The sequence below is a fragment of the Panthera leo genome, chromosome A3 (genome assembly GCF_018350215.1).
Source record: "Panthera leo isolate Ple1 chromosome A3, P.leo_Ple1_pat1.1, whole genome shotgun sequence".
Taxonomy (NCBI): Eukaryota; Metazoa; Chordata; class Mammalia; order Carnivora; family Felidae; genus Panthera; species Panthera leo.
Window position 1 is genome coordinate 80,287,340 of NC_056681.1, and position 18,934 is coordinate 80,306,273.

General features: G+C 39.6%; 1 protein-coding gene and 1 long non-coding RNA gene across 17 annotated transcripts in view; one reads left to right on the forward strand and one right to left on the reverse strand.

Annotated features, from left to right (window-relative positions):
* Positions 1–7,540: 7,540 nt before the first annotated feature.
* The window catches only part of EHBP1 (EH domain binding protein 1), a 369,979-nt gene continuing 358,585 nt past the window's right edge, over positions 7,541–18,934 (forward strand). For 11 of the 16 annotated variants that reach the window (XM_042932410.1, XM_042932423.1, XM_042932418.1 and 8 more), the window contains exons 1-2: positions 9,224–9,490; positions 12,456–12,687. Coding sequence is in view for 1 of the 16 variants with exons in the window: in XM_042932421.1 (XP_042788355.1) it covers positions 12,686–12,687 (2 nt within the window). In the remaining 15 variants the exon portion in view is untranslated. Of the gene's footprint in view, positions 7,809–9,223; positions 9,491–12,455; positions 12,688–15,550; positions 15,596–18,934 lie in introns of those variants that run through there. The other 5 variants (XM_042932413.1, XM_042932409.1, XM_042932414.1 and 2 more) reach the window with 5 other exon arrangements.
* Positions 9,165–12,363, reverse strand: LOC122216107. Its single transcript, XR_006200706.1, has 2 exons — positions 12,195–12,363; positions 9,165–9,836 (listed from the first exon to the last, which is right to left on the reverse strand). It is a non-coding gene; the product is annotated as an uncharacterized LOC122216107 (long non-coding RNA).

Genomic DNA, 18,934 nt, shown 5'->3' on the forward strand with positions numbered 1-18,934 from the left:
GGTATCATTTCACTATATATATGTACATAATACCTTAAATATTTGACAAATATTTCTATTTGTCAAAAAAAAGGTTAAAAAATTAAGTGAGGGATGCCTGGGTGGCTCAGTCGGTTAGGCGTCCGACTTAGGCTCAGATCACGATCTCGCAGTTTGTGAGTTCAAACCCCACATCAGGCTCTGTGCTGACAGTTCAGAGCCTGAAGCCTGCTTCAGATTCTGTGTCTCCCTCACTCTTTGACCCTCCCCGGCTCACGCTGTGTGTGTGTGTCTCTCTCTCAAAAATAAACATTAAAAAATGAAATGAAATCATGCACTTCATCCTCTTATGGAGGTGGAAAAGCACTGGTTTTTTGTTTGTTTGTTTTCATCTTCTTGAAGCTGAGACTCCTTGGCTGCTGCTAGAGTAAGTGGGTACAGTGATCGGTTTCCCAATTTGAGGGCTGCATCTCATGCTTGCTCAGTTTAGCAAGAACTGTGCTTTGTGTTTTTAACAAAACTTAGGCATTTGTAGAGATCCAAATGAATCAGAAGATCCAGTATGCATTTTCAAAGCACTCCCCTCTGTGCACAGTTGCCACACACACACACACACACACACACAAATTGGCTAAATTCACAAACAAGCTGCTTTATCAGGGTCAAGGAGCCTTAAGCATGGATCCAAGTGAGTTAAAAGCCATAGATATAAATAAGAAGTCTAGCATTTCCTCAGTGGGGCATAAGTACACAAATACACTGTGCTGTCCTAAATTCCAAAGGCAGTATTTCCCAGAGTCTTAAAAAAGAGGTTCTTTTAATTAAAAAAAAAAAAAAAACTATTTATGTATGTATGTATGCATGTATGTTCCAAGCACTTTACAAATGTTGATTCACTTAACAACTTCAACGATCTTTGCCAGGTAAGTACTCCTCTTATCCTCACTTTACGGATGAGGAAAAGAGTCACATATTGTTTGAGTAACTTGCCTGAGATTAAACAGCAAATAAATGTCAGGATAGGAACTCAGGCAGTTTGACCCTAAAATCTATGCTATTACTTAGTATGTTACATCATGAGGTTATTACGCTGCAATTTTCTTTATACCTAGCTGGTAGATAAATTTGTTAGCTTGTAGTACTGATGAAACCAGAATGGTGAATTCATTACTTGTATATGCCTACTACTGAGGCTCTGCATACAGCACTATATAATCTATAGTTTGTATTTTTTATTTCAAAGTCTTCAGTTAATTATTAGGTAACTTTTTCAACTCATAAGACTATGATAGTTTTCCCTTTAAGGGCTTATACTTATAAGTTACAAGTATAAAAAGCAAGCTAAGAATTATTTCAAAAAGATCCTAAGGTTGCAATATGAGGGACCAAGTATAAATGCCCAGAGCTTACTAGAGATTTGTAAGAGAGAATTTAAAATGAGACTAAAAATTAGTTATTTGCCTGTTGAACACCTCCTTTCCTTCGATGCTGCTTATTTGCATGACAATTGGCCCCTTAGGTCAGGGTTTATTATAGGTTGGGAAAAGTTTCCAATAGCCAACCACAAACCCAGGAATCAAAATCTCCCAACACACATAAAAAACAAAAAAACAAAAAACAAAAAACCTCCCTAATCTGCAGCCAAAAGTGCTTCTGGGTCTTGGAACTGCCCCATTGTGCCTGGGCCACTCCAGCACAGCCAGCCTGAGTGTTGCCATGGCGGCAGGGACCCAACTGTGTGGGCTGGTTTCAATAACCAGCAGCTGCTCACTTCAGAAAAAGCAGATGACAGCCCAGTTCTGAATGAGCATTTTTCTCTGGGCTTTGACCTGACCTGCATATTGTTTTCTCATTGAATTTCCTTTTATTTATTTTTAAATATCAACTTTCCTTGAACTTTCCCTCTCATTTGTGTTGCATTTGGCAGGACTACAGAATTTCTCTTTCTCTCTGTAGAAAATGGGTTTTTTTTCTTTCTTTAACAGTCGGTGAGGTTTTCCCTGTACCTTCTTTATCTCCCCCATCCACCCCGCACCCCGCCATGCACACAAACACCTTTGCCTCATTATATAAAGATGCAGGACAAATACACAGAGTTCAATTACTTCAAGAAGTTTTTAGGCTCAGATAACCCCTAAAACTCTTCCTGACTCACCCAACATTAGGCATTATTTCATTTGTCCTGTGAAAATTTGGAGGTGAAACAGAAAAATGACCCTTTATTCACATTATTCTGGCCATGATCAGAGAATCTACGTTTTTTTCTTTAAAATTTTTTTATGTTTATTTATTTTTGAAGGAGAGAGAGATAGAGCATGAGTGGGGCAGAGAGAGAGAGAGAGAGAGACACGGAATCTGAAGCAGGCTCCAGGCTCTGAGCTGTCAGCACAGAGCCTGACGTGGGGCTCAAACCCACAAACCGCGAGATCATGACCTGAGCCGAAGTTGGACGCTCAACCGACTGAGCCACCCAGGTACCCCAAGAATCTATGTTTTAATACTAAATGTATTCTCAATTCACAGTTGATTCACAGCCTGGTTTTTTCCTCTTTGTTTACATGTTGGCAAAATGTGAAGAATATAAAAATATAAAAACTACTAATATGATTTCTGACCCTCCTCATAGGGGTTGCAGAAAAACTGTTCTTGATGTAAGCAAGAGCTATACTGTGTTTGAGATGAATTTTGCCCTCTTCAGTTCTTGAGGGGTTTGGAACGATCTGGAAGTGAGGTTAATGCTGCTGTTGAACTTTTTTTTTTTTTTTATGAACTTGAAACAATTTGTTTACAAGTTGTTACTAAAGACTGTCAGAGAAAAATGTTTGTGGACATAGTATCCAAAAGGCTGACAGAACCCAGAACTTGCTTGGTATTCAAAGGAGAGCTCATCCAACATTATCCTGCACACTGTATAATTACTTGCATGTTGGGAGCCAAAAAAGGGAATGCAATCCTGTGAATGTGTGTTTATACTGGAGACTTTGAGAAGCAAAACAATTCAGCAAGTATTCTTCAACCCCAGCATCTGGGAATAATTAATTGACTTGCTATGGTTTATAGCATAAATTGATAAAGTTGTCTGAAGCATTGAGGCCCTTTGCCTTATTTAAAACTTTCTGCTTTAGGGTTTTACATTGTGGCTAATTTTAGTAAATCTTTTTATTTTTAATCCTAAAATGGGTGACAAGGAAGAACCTTCTGCTTATGGTTTCTTGATCATTTTCTTTTTGGTCTTATTCCCAATGTGTTCAGGAAGCTGGTGCTCACACACCTCCGGGAGCCTCCCTTCTTCCTTGCCGCGTAATGCTGCAGGGGCAAAGAGCTCTCAAAAGTGAGGCTCTGGAAAATGTTGTTGGGTTTTTACATATTGTTTTCAGGAAACACTTACGGCGCTCTGAAGAGTTTCTCTGGAAAATAGAACGTATTTTTGCTCCATTTTACAAATTTTAGGCCAGGGCATTAGAGATTGTCATGTGAGACTCTCAATCTATTACATATGGAAAGTATTGTGATGAGTTCTGATGGTTTATGTGAAGTGCTGCATTCCTTTAATTGTGGCTTTTGGGAAGAAAGCACAGTCCATACAGTTGACCCTTGAGCAATACCAGGGTTGGGGAGCCAACCCTCCATGCAGCCAAAAGTCCACATATAACTTTTGACTCTAAAACTTAACTGATAATAGCCTACTGTTGACCAGAAGCCTTACTGATAACATAAACAGTTGATTAATATGTTTTTTGTATGTTATATATATTATATTACATACTGTATTCTTACACTAAAGTAGATAGAGAGAAGAAAATGTTATTAAAATCAAAGGAAAAAGAAAATGCATTTACAGCACCGTACTGTGAAAAATCCACAAAAATGCACAGGTGGACCTGTGCAGTTCAAACCCTTTGTTCAAGGGGCAACTGTATATATCATGTCTTCTCTATCCAACCTAACAATTCAACATGTTACAAAGAACTTATCAGTCACTGGGGATTCTCCTCTGGTTTCTTACTAAGGCATGCTAGAATGAAACACAACTGTCACTCTGACCTTAGTTTAATTTGGTATTTCAGAGTAAGAGCAAATGTCTTACTTTTGTTGGCTGAGTGTTCCAAGTGTTTAACAGCGCTAAAAGTTTTCTATAGCACTTTTAAAAACTCAAATTTCACAACATCCAGCTCTTTTCTTTTGAATCCTGGTGAGAAACAAACTGAGGAACTCCTCAAATAGAGCCAGGATTTCACCCTACCTCTCTCTTTTCTCCGGATTCATCTCCACACCTTGACAACTGTTTGAAATCACTTGTGACCTATATTTCAGGTTTCTTTGGACTAAATATATGTCATCGTTCTTCATGGCCAAAAATAACTTCTAGAAAGATTTCTGTTTATATGGGGGCTGTACTCACCAAGAGTAACCAGCCTGAGGTTCAGTTGTTAGGCTGGCACACTCACTGCCCCAGAGCCAGAAGATGATCAGTTAGAGAGCTACTTCCAGTCTCTGTACAGTGTGACACCTTCCTGTTCCTTTCTTTCTTCAAGACTCAGAAGTAGGGACTGGACCTTACATCTATGGTGGGGCAGGGGATGTACTCTCATGCTACCACTCTCAAAAGCCAGTGCATGTCCAGTGCCTAGATTGGTACCAGTTGGTCATGAGTTTTCTCAGATCTGTTTTGTGATACCAAAAAAACATAAGTTACATGAATACAGAGAACTTCCCTGTCATTACCACTGTACCTTATCATGCAGAAACATTCCTGGTGCATATCACTTAATATTTTGCCAATGAGTGAACAAAAAGGATAAGTGGGTGTGCAAATGAGGTGAGTTTTTCCTGAAGCTGAATTTATTCATTTTCAGAACTTCTTTTTTTTTTTTTTATGTTTATTTATTCTTGAGAGAGACAGACAGATAGAGTGTGAGCAGGGGAGGGGCAGGGAGAGAAGAAGATACGGAATCTGAAGCAGGTTCCGGGCTCTGAGCTGTAGGCACAGAGCCCAATGTGTGGCCTGAACTCTTGACCTGAGCTAAAGTTGGACGCTCAACTGACTGAGCCACCTAGGTGCTCCTATTCATTTTCAGAACTTCTAATAATATGTTCTTCTTGCTTTTCCCCTTTAAAATGTGTTTATTTTGTAAAAATTATTACATAAGGTAAAAATGTTATTAGGGAGATTTTAGACAAATGGGAGCTATTAAGCAATATCATATTAGTTCCCCAAATTCATGTATTCATCCAGAAAGTTCAGAATCTGGAAATCACTCCCCAAAGCATGTTCTTTCTTGCTGTTGCCTTGTCTCTTATGACTCTTATGTCTCTTATTATCCTTTTCTTCATAAAAGCTGTCTCAGAAGAGGTAACAAAAAGTTAATTTATATGAACCAAGGTGAAGAACAGAATTCGGATTCAGAATCACCAACAAAGTTGAGCATTCACTTAGTACTGTGCATGTGCACATGCTACCCTACTTAAATTCTGAGATATGCATTATTATTTCCCTCTTACATAGTGACAAGTGAGCTAGATTTTGGGTGCCCCAGATCCTCCCCCACATAAGAAGATTGGAGGGCTGAGGAGGTCCAGAAGGTTAATGGAAGATGTGAGACTAAATGGTGCTTTCCCAGTTAAGAGTGATTTGGTTGGGAAGAGAGTGACATTATGTTAAGAGTAAAGATGAGGAGGAAGAGTGAGCTTACTGTAGTTTGGAACAGAGTCCAGACTGACTTGAATGGAAAGCAAGCAGCAGATAGGAAGATTGTGGATGCTCAGATCGCCTAAGACCATCATTTTGCAAGCATGAAGCTTCAAAACTTGATATGTTCTAAAGCTTGCTAACTTCTCAGGTTCCTACTCAGTCAGTCAATGCCCTGAAAGACATATTTGTCTCTGAATTTGTTTACTTGACTATTTTTGGCTTTACATAATGTTGCTTAGGAAGATGATTGTGCTCTTAACTGCTGGTCATGTTTCCCTATAAGAAAGATTCTCTTCAGACCTTAGTAGGTTATAGGTTTTTAAGCATAATCAGTCAATAGCCCCTACTGCTGACTGTGCAATGTGAGTTTTCTATAAGAGTTCAGACTATTGAGTTAGATATTTCTAAGAGAAGCAGAAGCCTAGCCTGTTCCAAGTTTCTAGTCCCATTAATGTATCTATAAGCTCAGTGTAAAAATTGTATAACATTAATCTTATTATAAAGGTTTACTTTTTCCAGTGGTGTTAGCCTATTGATCTAAGGATATGTGCACTGTTGTTAACTCTGAGTCATCTCATTTGAAGAGTGGAAAGCTGATAAGCTTGACAATGTGTGTATATGTAAAGTACCTAGTTCAATGACAGGTGGTAGGTGTTCAACAAACTGTAAATACAGTGGATTCTCATTATTTGTGGGTCCTAATTTTGTGAATTTGCCTACTTCCTAAAATTTATGTGTAACCCCCAAATCAATACGGCACTTTCATGGTCATTCATGGATGTGGGCAATGAAAAATTTGAGTCACCTGACCTACACATTCCCAGCTGAAGGTGAACAAGGTAACACTATTCTTGTTTTAGTTCCAATACTAGAAACAAGTGTCCTTTTTGTAATATATTTAGTGCCACATTTTCCACATTTTTGTGCTTTTTACTGGTGATTTTGCTGTTTAAAATGATTGCCAAGTGCAGTGCAAAGTGCCTTCTAGTCTTCCCAATCACAAGAATAACCTTTTAGAGAATTATATGTGTTAGATAAACTTTGTTAAGACATAAGTTACAGTGTTGTTGGCCAGGAGTTCAATGTTAATAAATGAATAATACATATTAAATAAGGAAATAAATCATCTTTAAAGAGGAACATATATAATACAAAGTTATGTATTAATCAGTTGATGAAAATGTGACCACAGCTCACAGGAACCTAAACCTGCATGTTCCCTAGGAACAATGGTCCCATATTTGCTAATCAGTGTTCCCAGCAACTTTGTACCACAAAATCTATTGCATTTATTATTGTAGTCATTTAAGAAAGTCAAACTCTGGTTTCTACCTAAGCCCAATTTATTAAGAGCATCAATGATTTTGTAAAGTTATATCAGATTCCACCATCTTTCCTATGTTTACACCTTACCAAGATTCTCGAAGAGGTATCTTCTCATGGTCCACGTTCAATGAAACGTCCTTTCAGTTCTTGAGCCAATCTTGCTTGGGTTAATAATCTCTGACTCAGGCCCACCGGTTTGTTAAGTTTGGCATGAAGTCAGACCTTCCCCGTCCAACCCCCTCCCCCCACCCAACTCTTGCCAGACCTGTATACCCACTAGAATGATTGATTTCTCGGGTTGAACCTTCAAGTCTACTTCACAGCCCATCATCCTGGAATTCTATATCCAAAGATGAGGCCTGTGTGTCTGCATCACTACTGAATCTCCTTACCTCTGTGTTTCCTACAAGTGAGGATCTACCATGTGACACTCGGTTAAGCTGGGCAGAGAGACCCATAAAGAGTTGTAACATAAATAATGGTGTCAATGATGTGTAGATGGTGCTGTGGGAGTATGAAGGAGAGACAGTAAATCCAGCAGGAAGCCTCTCTGGGAAGGAGAATCAGATGTTACCCACTAACTGGGCAGACTCCCAGTTACCACCTTGTCGTATCTGTGATGGCATAATGGGAGGCCTTGAGTGCAACTTGGTAGAGGGAAGTCAGGAGACTTGGTCACAGGCCACCTCTGCCTTCGCAGCTGTTTGACAGCAGGCAAGTTACCTCACTTCTCAGTTTAGATATCTCCTCTATGAAATGGAAGTAATAATACCAACCTCACAGATTTCTTATGAAGATCAAACAAGATAATGTAAGTGATAAAACATGGTATAATATATGTTTTATTTATAAAAGTAATGTGTGTTATTGCAGAGAGGTAATGTTCATGCAAACATTTGGACTGTTCTAATTTCAAAGTTTAACTAATATTAGGATGCTATGATGTATAAGAATGACAAAAAATATAGACTGTCAGCCATGGAGATCAAATGCAAGGACCTCACAGGCCCTAGAGATTGTTGAGAAAGAGTACAAGTTCCTGATTCCACAATCCTGAAACATGTTATAAGGAAAAGTACATGTCTCAGTGGTCCTGAAATCTCCCTCCAGCTCTTTGTTCCCCCTTCTCCTTGTTTGGAGAGCAGGACTTAATTCAGAGTAATTCCAAACGTTAGAAATGAAGGATTTTTTTTTTTCTCTATCCTACTTGAGATTAGGCGCTCTTAAGAGGACAGCGGCTGAAGAATGCTAAGAATTCTTCCCTCCACCCAGTCAGGAATGTGTCCTGCTTGGGGTGCTTAGGAAGAATGTGAGGGCTGCCAGATAAGGCCCAGAGCTTGGCCATTGTGGGCTTGTTGCGAAAGGGGGATGGGAGGAGCCCTCCTCCAGAACCAGGCCTTCCTCAAGATCTCCCAGAGGTTGCTCTCTGGCTGACAGTAGAGACAAGAGCTGGTGCTGCAGAGCTAACTTCTGCAGACCATGAGTGAAGAGACAGCTCAGCCAGACATGTGAAACAAAGACACAACAGTGTTCTCAGGCTTTGGGGGAAGTATTCTGGAATCAACACAGATGTGAGCTTGACCACAGGCTGTGCTTCTTACCAGTTAGCTGCATAACCTGAATCAGATACTCTAGGAGCTTGGGTTTCCTCATCTGTAAAATGCAAATAATAATAGCACCTGCCTAGTATAGTTGTGGGGAGCATTGACTAAAATGATGTATATAAAACACTTAGCATAGCACCTGTCCACAAATGGGGGCTTTAAAGCCTATTTTTATATACTAGCTTTTAAACAGTTTCAAGATCCTGTATTTATTCAATGTTACAGTATATAATGTGCTTTCATATTTGTTACTTCTTTTTTTTTTATTGGTCCCAGTAATTTTTTTTATATTATAAGACAATTTTATTTGTCAATTATATCTTAGCAAAATTGGGGAAAAAATATGTGCCTCCAGAGGAAAGTCCACAAACCACCTATGGAATATCTTTCTCCCACATACTGACCCTGAATTTGATCAGGCATCTATATCTAAATGTCAGTTTATAATTACAACTTACAAGAGGCATATTTGAAACAATAGCATACAAATGTAATCAGTAAAATCTAGACCATTTCTTCAACACATAAATTCCAAGGGAGATAAACAAAAAGAGAAAAAATCCTAGAGTGTTACTTCTTTTTAATTGCATTAAGCAATATTGTGAACTTGGGTATCCTAGGGATGATTTGTAGATAGTCATCTTTTAGAACAAGTAATAGAATGTCAGATTTGACAGTTATCCTTGGGTCTTCTCTTAGCTCTTGTCCACACTGTATCCCTATCCCAGTTTTTCTAGTGAACTTCCAGTTACAGCTGCCTCCCTCCTTCCCAGGCATATTGACTCCATTCAACCAGTGTAGCTGCTCTTATGCAAGTTCCAATAGGAGCTTGGAAGAAGCCGTTGTCAGAGGTCATAGAGAGGCTCAAAGGCTTCAGGGATTCTATCAGGTAGAGTTATCCTTGAGGGGCCCTGGGGGGAAGCCAGAATGCCTACTTGACTCCATTACGTTTGGGTCTCAAAGTTCAACCTCTGTTGGAGAAGGCCTGCCCTGCTCCATGCTCTTATCAGGGTTCTCTTTGCTTGTTGCTTTGCTTCTGCCAGCCTTTCTTCTCCTGGGGCAAGACTGTTGTAGAACTCCCAGAAGAATGTGGTTCTGCAAACCAACTCTGACTCTTGGTGTTCCTGAAGCCATGGTGCCACTCCACTTTGCTGGAGCCTGAGTCTTGATTCCTACAGCTACAGTGGATCGATTGTGTACTTCTGTAGACTTGATTGTGGATTTTTAGTCTCCTCCTGGTAAAGGAGAGATAAGGATGGCAGTTGACCTATTTCCTGAAGTCTCTGTGAACTTCCTGACAATTTTCTCTTCCCTAGTCTTGGTCCCCTGTAATAATCAGCCATGGACTCTGGACATGGAATCCTACGTCCAGCTGGGAGCAAGCTTACCTCTCCACTGATTGCCTTATTGCTTCTGGGCTGGTTCCTATATAACGCCACCCACCTCTCATTCTAGAATCTCAGAGAAACTTCATCCTTTACTGACAGTAAATATTTTCTGGAAAATACATGCCAAGACCATTGCTTTTATTGAGCTTCTTAAATTCCTGAGCATATGGCCTGAGGCAAAATGGGACTACAGTTTTCTGAGTTGGCAGGAAGGCTAGTGAGCAAGAGACAATGGTTTATGTGAGGGACTCAGGATGGGGTTTGGAGGAACTGTCCTATATGAGAGTTTAAACCTGGGGTAAGTGTCTAAAGCAGAGTCTAAATGATAGCAACCTCTGTTATGGTTATGGCATCAGTTGGTGCCAGGTAAGAGATATTCCAAGGTCTGAATAGACAAGGGTAAAGGAGGGTTGGCTACATGTGGCCAGGCTGCAGAAGGCTCATTTATGGGAGGAGGATCCAGGCCCAGGGAGGTTGGATGGCTGCAAAGAGTTGGAAAACCAGAACCTCAGTCACTAGCTAAAGTTCAGAGCACAGTCAGGCATTCGATGACACTTTTAACATATTTCATAGCCTCAGGCAAGTGTGTGCTTGATGCTGAAAGTGGCCTGAGCACCAGCCTATATTTTTTCTCCAAACACCTTCTCCTGGTGATTTGTCTGCTTTGCCTTCCACTCATGACCATGACTCAGTTACTGTTTCTTCTAAACTATTTAAACACTGTAACTGCCTTCAGCCTTGCCCAATACTACCTTTGACCTGACTCTACCTTTTGCTTTTTATCTCTGGATACAATGCTTATCCTAGGGATGTTTCATGTATCCAAAAACCATTATTTTACCCTATGATAAAATATTACACCCTATGATAAAATGCCCTATTTTACCTAGTATGGTGCTCTTCAGCCTTTCCTGTCTCACTGACCAGCACCATCAACCTCTATTTTTCCAAGCTAAAAATCTGAAATTTATCATAAACTTCCTTCACCTCTCCATCTTCCATGTGCATATTTCACTACAGTGACTATCCAATCTCTATTCCACCATGTGGTAAACATCACCAGTATTTACCAATATCCAATTATTTTCTTTCTGGGCATAGAAGAGACATATTTCCCACCTCATTTTCAGTTAAGTGCAGCCATATCACTAGTATGGACCAATGAAACATGAATAAAACTTTGCATCTTATTTCTGGGCTAAGGTAGTAAAAGAAACTTTCTCAGTTCTCTTTACCTGAAACATCCCTCTTCTCCTGTTGTGTTGAATGCAGAGGTTTTATGTTGAGATGGTAGTGTCACCAAGTCAAAGAAGCCTGGCTAACTGCATGACTGAGAAATAAGCTTTTGTGATAAACCACTGAGATGTGGGGATCATTTGTTACCATAATATAATCTATCATATCCTGACTAATACAATGAGTGAGGCCTGCTGATTTACCACTTCATATGCCCCTCCAGTCCCTTCAATGCTCTAGCTCAGGACCTCAATATCTCCTACTAGAACTATTGGAAAAGCTTGAAAAATGTCTTGTCTCCAGGTTGTCATCCCTCAGACTCATCCTCCAAACCGACATCAGAGTGGTTTTTGTGTAACTCAAATCCAGCCATGTATTTGGGCTACACTGTTTCATTGACTCCCCATCACTGACATGATGAATAGGCTGGTGACATGACAGGTATTCTTCCTAGCCAGCCTCCTCTCCCATGCCTCTTCTCCCTACCTTTTACAACCAGCAACACTTAAGTGTTTGTAATTTCCAGAATAAGCCATGTTTCTTTGCCTTTATTTTTGCATTTGCATTTATCATTTATCCAAAACATCTTTATACAGACTTCATCTTATTCTTTGCCTGGATAACTCCTGATTCTTCAAGAATAGTTTCTAATATCACCTTTCTGCAAAGGGCTGGAGGATGATTCAGGAGCACTGAGACATGTACTTTTCCTTATAACATGTTTCAGGATTGTGGAATCAGGAACTTGTACTCTTTCTCAACAATCTCTAGGGCCTGTGAGGTCCTTGCATTTGATCTCCATGGCTGACAGTCTATATTTTTTGTCATTCTTATACATCATAGCATCCTAATATTAGTTAAACTTTGAAATTAGAACAGTCCAAATGTTTGCATGAACATTACCTCTCTGCAATAACACACATTACTTTTATAAATAAAACATATATTATACCATGTTTTATCACTTACATTATCTTGTTTGATCTTCATAAGAAATCTGTGAGGTTGGTATTATTACTTCCATTTCATAGAGGAGATATCTAAACTGAGAAGTGAGGTAACTTGCCTGCTGTCAAACAGCTGCGAAGGCAGAGGTGGCCTGTGACCAAGTCTCCTGACTTCCCTCTACCAAGTTGCACTCAAGGCCTCCCATTATGCCATCACAGATATGACAAGGTGGTAACTGGGAGTCTGCCCAGTTAGTGGGTAACATCTGATTCTCCTTCCCAGAGACGGACTCCAGTGAGAGAGACTGGGAGTGTTGGGGGTTCAGGGAGCTGGTTAAGGCACAAGGTCATGGTGCCTTAGTAGCCATAGACTACGAAAAAAGTGATCCAGTATCTTGAGCAGCTGAGTCAAAAAGCCAAGCCAACTACCTAAGCAGTGATTTTTAAGGTATTGCACTCTAGCCAACCGGGAGGCCACAAGCATCTTCCTGATGTTCCACAAACTGATCCCAAATGTAAGTCTTGTCTTTGGATCTTACTAGCAAATGGCCCTTGATGTCCTAGATTTTCAGTGTGTGTGTGTGTGTGTGTGTGTGTGTGTGTGTCTTTCTCTAAAGGCTACTTACTAATGTCTGCAAAATTGTTAGGAGTTGGTAGTATTTCGTATTCATAAATAAGAATTTAGCACATAAGTAGAGTTTACTGAGGACTTGACTAAGTATTCACCTGGCTGCCAGGCAACACTTGGCAGTATTTGCAAACTCCCACTATAAACATGCATGGGCAGATTGTTGAAGGATCCTCAATTTTGGGGAAGATTATTCTGTTACCAGTATCAGTGCTATGATGAGTTGATTATTCTTTTTTGTGGTTATTATTCCTGCTTTTTAATTATAAATTACCCTTCTCTATCTTCATCATCATCTATTTTCTTTGAGGTATACTGTTTGATTAACCCTATGGTAGGAGAGTGATATCACCATAATTTATCACCTTTAAGTTCTCTGTAACAAAACATTAGCATGAATATGGATTGCAGTACACATAGAACTGTCTATGTCAATAGTGCTAAAGCAGATATTCACATAATCTGAACAAAATGTGTTTGCACAGCAACAGTTTGTTGCTACCAGAGAATTCTTTGGAGAGTAGGAAAGACTGGAGGAGTGTGTGAGTCTTGGAGCCTTTTGCCTCAGGTAGGTGGGACTCACGTCAAAAAAGTTTGAGAATCACTGGGTGGAGAGGGAGAACTTGGGTTCATTTTAGTGGGATAGAAAGAAATACAGAGACTAGAAGAGAGTGAATATTTGAAGGAAGACTAGGAGGCGGAAATTGGAGAGATTTCTGGTTCTGAAGAAATTATGCCTACCATGTCTTTTCAGATGTCTGTGGCCTCAGAATGGATGTGGGAGGAACAGTTAAAGGTGAATACGTATCCAGGGGACCCTATAGGGTAGTCTGTTTCAGGCGCTGTGCAAAAATGCCTTGCCAGGGCAGGTGAGGGCTGAAATCCAGCCTACTGGTTCATTGACCATGAACCCTAGTGCCAGTGAGAGAAACCTTTCTGTAAATTGCCTCTACAGAATGCCTTTTAGTAAGTTATTTAAAAGTGCCCCTATGTGCAAATTACGGCCCTTAAGATACTCCAGGAAATCCTGGGCTACTCTTTTTTTCATGGATATACTGAAGGTGGCCACTTTTGCTCACAACCAGAGAAGATGGCTGAGTAACGTAAGGATATTGTACAGGCATTCAAGTAGACTTGAGACTTAGAGAAGAGTCCAGTAATGTGCTTATATTGTGGCAAAGTCAGAACATGGGAATTAAACAGCCTAGATACAAAATAAGGTCTTCCTTCAGTTTCTTGAAACGCCACCAAGAAAAACTTTCAAATACTGCAAAAAAAGCCATCTAGAAGGAAGAACCCATAGAGAGATGTCTTCTTATTCTGAGCATCTTTGGGTTTAGATTCAGGCAAAAGGAAATCATCTGGTTATTATGAATAATTAAAAATTCCTTAAATGAAGCTGGCCAAAATAGAGCTATCCTCTTCAAAAACCAGTTCTAAATCTTTCCTGGAATACAATTTCACATATACTTTGTTATAAGCTTTACACCTCTGTTAAGCACTGTATGCATTCTGTTTCGTAAAGTGATCCTTGTCTTCAAGTAAACTTTAGTGAATAGTAAGATATTATTAAATGTAAGGATGTAAAACAATATTTAGCTTGGCTCCTGAAAGTTATTCATGTTGATTTCTTATCTAGTAACTATTGAGGGAGATGCGCTGACATTGTGCTATTTTTGGTGACTGAATTGCCATATTCCTTTCAGAATTCACATTTCAAAAATGGCAATGGTAGTGTCAGTGGTTACCTTTATTTCATTTACCCTAGTGACTGAGTGACTATTTATTTGGTATGAATAAAGCTGAGGGTTAGCGCATGTCTCTGGCACACTAGCCATAATCCTACAGGACTGTGTGGTTGAGAAATTCCCATGTGGGCTTGATGAATTGTACAAGATCCGTTATTTTTGTTTTCTAATGGTTTCCCAACCCACAAAAGTCCAGGCCATTGTATTGTTGGAAGAGCAGGCGGAAACCACATTGCTTTAAAAAGTTTAAAAAAAAAATTAAAGAATTCTGAAAACAAAAACAAAAACAAAAAATAAACCAAAACAAAAAACCAAAACATGGTCCCCCACCTGTAGTCAGTGGAATTTAGGTTCCCAAGGGTTATGGTCAATTTCCACAACTTGCTCCCTTAAGCTATGAGTGGGCAGGCCTATAACATCGTTGTTTGTCTTAATTCTTAACATGTGTGTAAGGGCCAAAAGACATCAAATACAGGGGCTTTGGAGGGTAAAGCCATAACAGCAAATAAATGCAGCTTTTTAAAGATCCAGATGAAGGAATAAGGGGAAAATACTGTAAAAGCAATATTCACGCCCATCTTTTTTGTCCCCCAGATGGAATAGGGTATGTTGTTTTGTTTCCCTTTTGATTCATAACCTGGTGTCAGCACTGGAAAAGAATAAAAACAAGTAACTAGCACTGTAAGTTCATAACATGCATTCATATATGTTAGCTTGAGAGTCAAAATAGCCATGTTATTAGGTTCATTTTAATGTAGAGAACACTGAGACTTAGGCTACCTGACTCACTCAGGACAACTCAGCTTGACAGGTACAGCCTGGACTCCAAGCCCCATCTTCTGATCCTAAAGTCCATGCTTTGCATTTTTTCAGCATACTCTAAAACCAAATGGCATCCCTTTTTTATCTGACCTCCCACAATAATTCGTACCAGTTTAATCAATCCCCAGGTAATGGAAAACTGATTTAACTCTAACATCAATGTCATACCTGTTACTTCAGGAATCCAGATGCCTCTTGGCTGGTTCTGCCGTTTTTACAACCCATGTAAGTATGAAAAGCTTGAGAACACCATAACCTCCCCCAGAAAGCCGAGGTGACATTAACCTGAATTCAGTCTGGAGGCTTCTCCTGATTTGCTGCAGATCTCACATCACGGGGACCTGTACCTAATAAATTTTAGCCACTGTCATTCCTTTATAATCAGCCTAATTACCCTAACATTCATATTTTTCTTTGGATTACTTTTGTTTTCCATCTAGTTTAATGTAGTCCTCCATTCCATCTTGACCCCAATCAACTCTCTTAATATTTCAGTCTCTTGTCTGAAGGTCCATTAGGTAGCTAGCACCTGGAGGTGTTAGAAAACCTTATGCCTTTTTCACTGTTGCAAGTGAATATCTATGTATCTATATTACAAATTTCTCAACAGTAATTAAAGACTTGCCACAGACACTCAATACAAAGCATAAAAGTTGTATTGACAGAAACATTTTTAATAAAAAATAACATGGTGTTGACCACCAAATACACAGGGATAGGGGTTGTTAAATTATATAACAACTTGGTTTCAAGGTTAAATCTCAACCATCACCAGCAAAGTGTGTTGTACCAAATGCCCAGAGGTCTGGAGCTAAAACCACAGCTAAACTGAGATTTGGGATATATTTTAGTTTTGGCACATACAAGAAACAAGAGGACAAGGCATGGTTCGTTTGAGCATTTGTTCAAAGCATACTGAGTGTATGAATCCCCCACCACAAATTACCCTCTTCCACGGTTCCCATTCAACTTCCAAATAAAAGAAATTGAGAAAGTATTTCTCCCCAAATGTTGAGGGATTTGTCCTTCTTTATGATTTTTTATCAACCAAAGAAGAATCTTAAAGGAAAACACCTTCCAGCCTTGTGTCTTCTTCTTTATGAACTGTTTCATTGGGTTAAAGAAAGATCATCAGGTCAGAAAAGAAAGTTCTGCTCCTAGCCGGAGACCTACTCCTGTAACGACTTTTTACAGTCAGTAAACAGTCAGTCTCCCCTGCTCATGCACTGTCTGTCTCTCTCAAGAATAAGTAAACATTAATTTTTTCTTTTAAATTATATATAAAAAAGATAAAGTATTTAAAAACCTGAATACATGTAAGATAGCATGACTGAAATGAGGCAGTGGCCTATAACAACTGCTCTGGTGACTTCTCACAACACAATTCTATGCTATTGAGAGTCTTTTTTTTTTTTTTAATGTTTATTTTTGACAGAGAGAGAGACAGAGCATGAGCAGGGGAGGGGTAGAGGGAGAGAGGGAGACACAGAATCTGAAGCAAAGCAGGCTCCAGGCTCTGAGCTGTCAGCACAGAGCCCGACACGGGGCTCGAACTCACTAGCTGTGAGATCATGACCTGAGCTGAAGTCGGACGCTCAACTGACTGAGCCACCCAGGCACCCGTCTATTGACAGTCTTTATCTGAAGTCTGACAAATTTGTTTGTAAAATCTGTCTTTGCCAGAAACATTGGCAGGGCATTCATAACCAACCCTTCTGTGCTTAAGAGCTACATAAAATAGTAGTTCTACATAAATACATAGAATAGCTAGAACAACGTAAATTATGGAAAACTGTGTTCCCCCATTAGTTTTGCACCTGGAAGGAAATACCTAGCCTCTGAATGAATAGTGATGGGATGTTAGGGAGACTGTATCATGTCACAAGAGGGAGTTAGAAGACAGGAAGTTAGGGTAGTATCTCAGAGGACTCTGACTAGGATAAGGAAGGGGCTGAGGTACCTGGGCATATTTATTCCAGAGAAACAAATGTTATGGGAAGAACACAAACGCTGCCACAAAATATTGAAAGGGCTGTTACAGAAAAGATGATTAGATACTCTGTTCCAGAAGGCAGATCATTGGAATAAAATGAAGATGTTGAATTGAATGATCTCTAAGTTCCCTTAAATAAAATTCTGGTGTTTCAAAGTTACAAGGAGAGAGGCTGTGGCTCAGCACAGCACATAAATATGAGTTTTCCTTCAATGGGCAGAGACACCCAATCCTTAAGATATTTTGACATTTGGAAGAAGTCTGGATTGCCATTTAAGAAAAAGGTAGAGGGCATGCCTACATTCTGAGTAAATCAAGCTCTATGACAGCATGGCCTCTCCAATTCTAAGATATTTTAATTCTTTAGTAGGATGTGATGTGTCATAGAAAGTGCTAAATAAGGGGTCTATGTGTCCTTCATTGGCCATGGGGGTAGATACTGTCTAGGTAGAGATTGTTGTCATTCTCCAGTTCTCCCGGCTTGGAAATTGCTAAGAAGCAGATTTTCCAGTGCATTTGAATTAATAGTCTTATTTCTACTTTATCTGGGATTTTTTGGTTGTTGTTCATTGTAAACATCTGTGAAGTTTTTTTTATAGCAGCTATAAAACCAAAGCCACATACAAGCACGCACCAAGAAAATCCTATACTCAGCCTGGAATGAGGATGTCATTGGATACTGTTTTGCAGATAGCATGTGGTAAACTGATTGACAAAGTCTAGAAATAAATCAAGATTATCCTAACGTTTAGAAATCTGATAGACAGATGGTGCCAACACGTTTCAAGCTCTTAACTAGGTCATAGTCTTATAATAAGTTATGATGTTTCCTGACCTTCTAGGCAGCTATCCTGCCTACCTCTAGGGTTTGGGTTTGGGGGAACAATTTCACCATCAACTACCTATAAATTCTCTCACTGGAAGAATAAGATTAACAAGAGCAAATTCACCGAACATCCTATTAACACTGAAGTGAAGCTCATCCCAGCAGTTATGAGGGAGCTAAACATGTAAAGGTCATGCACAAGAACAACTTGTATACTAAGCAAGAAATAGAAGACAGAAGGCCAAAAGAAACAATAGATATATTGGGATACCTTCAACTGCAAGTGCCAGAAAACCCACCTCAAAATGGCCTAAGCAGAGGGAATTTATTGACTTATATAGCTGAAAATTTCAGGTTTGGCTGGACTCAAAGATGCAGATGATGTCCAGACAACATTCACAACGCACTCCCCTAGATCTCTCTATCTCTCATCTTCGCTTCATTCTCAGAAGATTCTTTTCACCTGGTGGCCCCTAAAAACTCCAGGCTTACATTCTTCCCAACCCCAAGTCAAATAGAGACAGTACCTTTTTCCCAGCAGTTTTCGCACAAGGCCCTGATTGATTTCATTGGCTTGTTTTTGGTCATGTGCACCTTCTTCACTAATGGTAGAGGCCTAGAGCTGGGTTTATAAAGTCAGCACCTAAACCACAAGGACATAAAATGGGAAAACTAGGGAAGGAGGAGGAATAAATGCTGGGCAGGCAAAACCCACAGATGTCTATTTGCTAGAATAGCTTCAAGC